This window comes from Sceloporus occidentalis, unplaced genomic scaffold (genome assembly GCF_023333645.1).
Source record: "Sceloporus occidentalis isolate IW3139 unplaced genomic scaffold, rSceOcc1.0.p SCAF_6, whole genome shotgun sequence".
NCBI classification, from domain to species: Eukaryota; Metazoa; Chordata; class Lepidosauria; order Squamata; family Phrynosomatidae; genus Sceloporus; species Sceloporus occidentalis.
The window spans coordinates 141,026,060-141,034,130 of record NW_028316986.1 but is presented as its reverse complement, the minus strand read 5'-3'; the positions used below and the strand labels follow the sequence as shown (position 1 = coordinate 141,034,130).

The window sequence follows — 8,071 nt, the reverse complement described above, 5'->3', positions numbered from 1 at the left end:
GAAAAGTACCCCCATCAACCCAACCCAACATCAACATTATGAATATATTTTTTAAAAGCAACTCTTTACTATCCTGTTTCTCAAAAGTAATAAAAATATTTACTTTTAGTTATTCATTAGAAAACTGAATGTTTTTTTTTTTTTGATTCAGCAGCATTAAGGCACAGCATAAGCCATCTCCTGAATGAACTATGTGATATTTCTCTTATTGTGATGCCATACTCCATTAAATAGCTAGTATACGAGTTTGGGAGCATTATTAACCTCTTGGATCTCCTTGGGTGTCGCTTACCTTGTTCGAATTTATTTTCTATCTTGAATTTAAAAAGAGGTGATGGCACTCACACCCAACACGCTGCAAAAAGCAGCTGTGAACAGCTCTTACAACCTCCTCAGTGCCATCTGTGTCCCGGTCCTGGTCCTTTTTCCTTCCCGATCTCTTTATCCACCAGACACTGACTACTGGCAATCAGGTCCCTGCTGAGTTCCTCTGATCACTATTTAGCAAGGGGGCAATTTGTACTTTTCTGCAATCAATTGAAAAGGTGCTTCCACTGCTATTTTACAGTCTTCTTTCATAAGCCCCATGAGACACTGAGCAGTTGTGCTGCCATTGTCACTGGAAGCCATCTGGGGGCCTCAAAGGTTTGAAAGCTGCTCAGCTCATGGTCTAACTGCAGTGGAGTGGCCACGTGACAAGAGCCAAAGCAAAAGCTGGTTGGCTGGCTGGGCCTCTGCGTTCCTTGTCAAGTGGCTGCTCCACTGCAAGTAGGAGGTGAATTGAACAGCTAAATGACAGTGGAGCCAGCCAGCCTTTGCCTTCTCTTTTCCTCTCCCTTCCCTCATTTCCAGCCAAGAGCAGTTCGGTCTCTTGTCAGAAATATCTCAACTCCAGAGGAGGTGGGTTAAGCAGCTGAGCTGGTGTTTATGCATTTCTGATGGGAGACTGAAGTGCTCTCAGCTGGAAAGGATGGGATGGAGGGATAGAGGGCAAAGATGGACTTGTTGGCTCCACTGTTGCTAGGCTGCACAGCATGAAAGTATTGTTGCCTTTTGTAACAACATATTTGTGTGAAGAATCATTCTCTGTTCCCATTTACCTTAAAATTAAGTATAAGAAACTGTTTGAAAAACATAGAATCAGAACTCTGGATACAAGTTTCAGCTATTAAGCCCAATATAACAAGGCTTGTAAATGAAATGTAACACCAGCCTTCTCATTAATTATTTAAATAAAATTAACAAATAATATTAGGCCATGGTTCAGTGTTCAGGTATTATTGTTGTTTGTTGTTGTTGTTGGAATCATTCCAATAAAAATATTATTATTATTATTATTAACCTTTATTTATGAAGCGCTGTAAATTTACACAGCGCTGTACATACAATCTTTTAGTTAGACGATTCCCTGCCCTTGGGCTTACAATCTAAAATAATAGGAATTTGTACATTTCTTTCTCCCTTCTCTCCAAATGAAGACCCTTTAAATAAATATTTGATACACTTTAGGATTTTAAATTTTGAGTTAAGTCTTGCAAGTCTCTGCTGCAAAAAGGATATTTAAAGAGGGTCACTGGTTAAGAAAAAGTTAAAAACCACTGCTCTAAGAGGCACAGTCCATTTCTTGTCCCAAGGCCTCTAGCTTGGGAATGTCCGAAAGCAGTTTATCCAAGGGCAGACAATCTTCCCACTGGGAACTATCCCATAGTTGCTGCACTATCTAGAAGACCTATTTTTGTAAGTAGTTTCTACCAAGGAAAATTAGTCTATATTATCACTCATGTAAATGGAGAAAGGGCATAATGTATCACTCCTCACAGGTTATGCTACAATGCACTCTGGGTATTGGAGATTTCTAATAAGTAGACCATCATCTGTGCTTGTAAACAAGAGATGTTGAATGTCCACTTGTCATGGAAAATTAATTGAAAAAGGTAAAAGCAATTAGTATTGCTTAATGCATTTGGTTTTTTTGACTGTGTCACAGCCATAGTTACCTTTTCAGGATTCACAGCTTTGGGAGCACCTAGGACCACAGAATCATAGAGTTGGAAGAGACCACAAGGGCCATCCAGTTCCCTGCCATGCAGGAACTCACCAAGGAGATCTCCTGCCTTGTAGAGGACAAGCTAGGCTTTCATTATTTTCTCTGGCAGATTTAGAAGGTAATTCTGCAGGAATGATGATCTCCCTGGATTTGCTGTTTCTTTTGCACAAAGACCTCTAGATCATCTCCAGACTTAAAGACCTTATGCCAGTTGATAGGCTAACATTTCACAGTATGTTGTTCACAGAATAGGCACAAATGTCCTCACCAGTCTTTGTGTTTGAATGACCTAGGCCGTGCTCTCATGTCCAACAGTAACTTTAATGTTTCTTGATGAAACATAATGTCTGAAAACAACACATGCATTATACAGATAAAATTTGTTGTTCAGTGTGCAACTGGTGGCAAACCTGATATTTAGGTATGCAGTGAGTGAAGTGCCCCAAGTGCAAGAGGAGACTTCTACCTGTGATGGATTGTTCTGAGGACTTTTTGCAAATATATATTAGTCAAAACAGTTCCTACTTGCATATGTTCTAATGACTACAGATACTCTAAGACATATTTTCATGTAAGTAGCTAAAAGCAAGACTGTTTAACAATGAATGCACAAAAAACTACATTTGCCACACAGCTACCAAGTGGGGAGCAATACCTATGAAAACAATGGCGTCAAGTCTGTCATTTAAATAAATATCTTTATTAAGCTCTCACTATAGAAACTGTTACACATGTGCCTAAAAAAAGAACAGTTATCCCAAGAGGCTGCTCTGTTCACAGCTTGAAATTCATTTCAAGAGAATTTATGACAAAACCAATTTAGAATGTTTGGTTACATAAATAAGCGATGACAAGTTTTTCATGTGTAAAACATTTATGAGAGGGCTAGAAGACCATGATACAGTTTTAAACATCATATTCTGGTGTTTACTGGGAACCATGTGTTCACATGTCACTTTTCATTAAAATATTTCTGTTTCAGCCTATGACATATTGCTGCCTTGGCAGAAAATTCCCTAATAAAAGAGTTTGTATGGCTGTCCATGAAGAGTGGTTCCTCACTGGCAAACAGCCTTGCATTGGCAATTTTGTTAAACATTTGTACAAAGCCAATAGATGAGACTTTATGGTCATAAAGAATAAAAATATTGATCCGATTCATCTTGTGCAACTTTATATTTTCTAGAATTTGACTTCATAAGCACCAGGTAGAGATATTTCAGCCCAATTTAACATTCACTAAATTAAAATAGTGGCTTTACCACAATATAATTATCTATGTGATGTTCACTGACTGTTCAGATAGTATTTTTAAAAAAAACATTGGGCTATACTGTGTGTGAAACTAAACATGTGCATTAAACACATTCTCTTACTTCTCAATGTTGCAAATTCTTGGAGTTTTTTTGTAAAGCTTGTCTTTTCAACTACTTCAATAATGTTCCATTGACAAACTGAAGCTTGCAAGGATTCACTATTCAGTTTGCTAGATGAATTCCAAAGATTGTGACAATTAATAATCCAATGGATGCTAAACTCTGTTGGGAAATATGTAGTTTTCCATGGGGCAGATCTTGTGCTGGGTAATTGAATCTGGATGGAAAGTAAAGAATATTATTTAGAATGAACGCAGAATCAACAGATCTGTACACTTGAACATGTATACCGTCAGCCCTTCTTATACACATATTTTTTTATACACGGATTCAAGCATCCATGGTTTGAAAATGTTAAAAAAGAAAGGTATAAATTTCAAATATCAAACCTTGATTTTCCATTTTTTATAAGGGACACCATTTTGCTATGTCATTATTTTTAATGGGACGTGAGCATCCACCGATTTTGTTACCCACGGGGGATCTTGGAACCAAACCCCAGCGTATAACAAGGGTCCACTGTATTTTCCCTAGTATATAAAAATAGTGACATCCAATTTCACTGTAAAATCTAGTGTATTCCTTCATTGTTCAGTCTAGAAAAAATGGTGTTCAAAAGGGCAAAGAAGTGAAAGGGGTGTTAAGGTTCAGTTCAATTAACTCCCCCAACTGAGATATAACTTAGTATAGAACTGAAAATATACAACATTAAGGCTATGAACCATCTTTTTTATTTTTAATAAGAAAATGTCTAGACTTTGATTTTTAGCAGACTGTTTGGGGAAAAATTATCCTGTTAATCACAGGAATGTCACTAATGCTCAGACAATATTTTGATATATGGTGAGATTAGAAGCAGCTTTTGGATGCGTGCATTTCCTCTTTGTCTGCATAAAATCAAATAGATAATTGGGAGATCTACTGACTAACTCAATGTGGGATCTTCTTTCACTGAGGATACTGAAACTATTAAAGTGGTCACTCATTCTGAAAATGTGTTGAATTAATGCGAGTAGAGAGGAGCAGGGGCATCACTAGGGGTGTGTGAGCCACACTAGGCGACATCTTAAGGAAGGAATGAAATCACTGTTCCCCAAATTTTGGCCTTTTTGCAGAAATGGGATGTGGCGTTTGCCTGGGTCCCTTTAAAATGCTGAAGAGTTGGTGTGAGTTAGGTGAGGCTCAGTGGGAGGAGAAAGGAAAGGTTCCAGGCTTTTAAAAATTAAATTTAAAATTTTACTTTTTAAAAACAAATCTGTTAAAAAGTTAATTTTTTTCTGCCCTTTTGTGCAGTCCTGTTGCTTTCTGCTAAAGGAGAATGACAGCACTGGAAACAGGCCTCTTTTTTGTCCCCACATGTTGATTAAATATGCTTCCAGAAGTGAATGGGGCTTTAGCCTAGTGCAGGGGTAGGCAATCTTTTTGAGCCAGGGGCCGGGTTGCTGTCCCTCAGACAACTGGGGGCCGAACTCAAAATGGTGCCCGGAACGGTGTGGACGGCAATTGGTGGCAGGACCAGGCTGGGGCTGGTCCCAAGGCCTCGCCAGGCCGGATCCGGCCCGCGGGCCGTAGGTTGCCAACCCCTGGCCTAGTGCATGGATGGGGATGCAGCTCTCTAGCCAGCATTCCCAATGTACCCTGGAAATTTCCATCTGGGAAATAATGCACATATACAGGGAAAAATTGTCACAGCTCAGACTACAACAACTAGATCACACAGCAATCTCCTGTCTGTGCAAGCAATCATGAGCTCTACTTTGGCATGCATTTGCCTGCAGTCAGATAGGGAAACCTTTGAATGAGCTGAAGTGATAGATTTATATGGCAACAGGAATTTTTCTGATCCTAGGAACAGGAAAAAGTATAACCCTGGTTACCGAACTCAGTAGCCTGAATCTAAACTAATTGCTCCCCAAAAGCTGGGTACTCATTTTAGCAACCTCAGAATGATGCAAGCCTGAGTCAAGCTTGAGCCCTTTTGCTGATACTGAACTTGCAACCTTATGGTTTTGAGTGAGTGGCTGCAGTACAGGCATTTAACCACTGTGCCACCATCAATAGGATTCAGGCTAGTATATGTTTATAGGTAACCACTTCATAGTAGTAAAGAATCAAAACCTTAACTTGACAAAACCAACCAAACCCAAATTTGCACATTAACACATTCCTAAGAGGGCCAGTGTGGTATAGTACTTTGAGTGTTGGATTAGGACACTGGGAGACGAGGGTTAGAATCCCGGCTCAGCCATGGAAACCCACTGGGTGACCTGAGGCAAGTCACACTCTCTCAGCCTAAGAAGATGGTAGTGGTGAACTGTATGATAGGGTTGCCGAGGAAACCCTATGATAGGTTCACCTTAGGGTTGCCACAAGTTGGAATCAACTTGAAGGAACACCACCACCACCAGGTTATGGTAGGCTTGCATGTTATGGCAGGTTTTCAAGGTCACAGTGGCGGGATACAGACCGCCGCTTTGCGGCGGTCTCCCGCCGGCGCCATTTACTCCGCGAGGGAGCCGCAGCAGCCAAACCACGCGGCTCCTGCGCGGAGCAAAAAAGAAGCTCCATTTCGGAGCTTCTTTTTGTGGCGCCTTTATGACGTTGCGAGGCGCCTGGCGCGGACTCGCGACGTCATAGGCGCCGCGACACGTACGGACGCTCAGCGTCCGATACGTAAACATGGCGGCCCCCATGTGGAAGGGGCGCCGCCATGTTGTACGTATTCTATACGTACTAGGGTTAGGGGGGTGAGGAGGAACCGCCCCTTCCTAACCCTAGTACGTATAGAAGACGTACTATATGGCGGTCTGTATCCCGCCGGAGTTTTACTTGGAGAAGGAGTTAGCTTTTCAAACATGCAAATTGACAGCAATCATGTGATTAACAGTACTAGTGGCAGATATGTCAATTTCAAGAATTAGATGCTAACACCAGCATAGTTTTATACTACAAAGTAAAAAAATGAGATCTCTTACCTAGAATCCATTTTTCTGATAAACACTGCACATCTGTGTACTTGCCAACCCTACATTCGCCAATACAGATTTTAGCTTGACGGATTGTTTTACACACTTTTCCTCCACAAAGTTCTACTAACTCACAGAGTTTCTTGCAGGGAGGTTGACTTGTACGTGATATGAACATCATGGGCTGATCTGAAAAAAGCTTCTGATGATCTTTCTTGTTTGGAAGATACCGCTGAAATCGGCAGATCTGTTTTAAAGAGGAAAAAAGCTCACATTATTGTTTTGTGACACCAGGGCTACCCTAAACATTAAGTAGATTGATAAGCCTGGCGCAGGCAGCAGATTTGGGTTGTCTTGAAGGATAGAAAATTGTTAGTTGGTCAGTTGCTATTGAGGAATTTTGCTTGAAGAATTTTCTGCATCTTGCCTGGTTTCAACAATGTATCTTGGTTTGGGCAGGTGGGAGATACCATCTGTTACTCCATTAGATAGCAAAAAGTCTCAGGACATCCTTGGTCCACATCAGTACGTAATATTTGCCTTTAGAACATGCTGCTTATTAAAATTTCATGTATGTATATGTGTGTGTGCGTGCGCACACACACACACACACACACACACACACACACACACGAAATCTAAACAAGCAGCATGTTAATACATACTATTACTTCAGCAGCAAGGATCCAATGATATATTTTGGTATCCAAGTGAAGTAGAATTAAGACTACTTATCTTTCCCTCCCTCTCCTACTGTGGCCTACTGTCAGAATACTAAAATACTTGCTCCAGAGGGTTTCAGGATGCTTGAGGATCTGAAGGACAGAGAGGGAGCTGCCATTTCTCTTGGAAGGAATGAGATCCATCAGAAACACAAGCGAGTTCCCACCATAGTCTCAATTTAAAATGAAAAGACCTAAGTCCTAGACATAGTCCTAGATTTATCAGCAGAACAGACAACATTAATATAAGCTCTGTGAAAACCAGTTTAGAAAAACTATGAAAAATTTAAAAATTTATTGTATATTATTTAGATATTGAATTGAACTTAATAGGTTTCCTTTTTTGGGGAAATGATAGGTAAAGGTAAAGTTTTCCCCTTGACATGAATGTGTAGTTGTAACCCACTTTAGGGGATAGTGCTCATCTCCGTTACTTAGCCGAAGAGCCAGCATTGTCCAAGGACTACTCTAGTAGTCATGTGGCCAACATGACTGCACAGAATGCTGCTTACTTTCCCACCAAAGTGGTACCTATTTACCTATTTGCATTTGAACAGCCAGGTTGGCAGAATCTGGGACTAGTGACAAGAGCTCATTCCATCGCATGGCACTTGGGTCTCGAACTGCCAACCTTCCAATCTTCTGATCATCAGAATTGGCATCTTAACCACTAAGCCAATGCATCCTGCTATTATGCTATTAATTTTACTATTATGCAGCTTTTTGCTCACATCAAATCCTATGGGGTCTGTATTGAAGAAAATGTTCCTAAAACACAAATGCTGTCATTTGATCACGTAATAGTCACTGTGTTATCTATGTATTATCCTAGAAATAGACAATCAGAATATAAATTCAATGGAAGAACATTTCATTACCACTACAGCACTTCCAACTTGAAATAAGCTAAAACTTAATCAAGATCCGTCAGGTGCAATTTGACTTCTGTTTTAATTCAAG

The 8,071-nt window shown here is 40.3% G+C and overlaps 1 protein-coding gene across 2 annotated transcripts in view; it reads right to left on the bottom strand.

Moving 5' to 3' along the window:
- Positions 1-2,822: 2,822 nt before the first annotated feature.
- The window catches only part of LOC149311450 (microcephalin-like), a 110,792-nt gene continuing 105,543 nt past the window's right edge, over positions 2,823-8,071 (bottom strand). For both annotated transcript variants that reach the window (XM_089531087.1, XM_089531089.1), the window contains 2 exons: positions 6,399-6,636; positions 2,823-3,640 (listed from right to left, as the gene is read on the bottom strand). In XM_089531087.1, the coding sequence (XP_089387213.1) occupies positions 3,579-3,640; positions 6,399-6,636 (300 nt within the window). In that variant the 3' untranslated portion in view covers positions 2,823-3,578. The remainder of the gene's footprint in view (positions 3,641-6,398; positions 6,637-8,071) is intronic.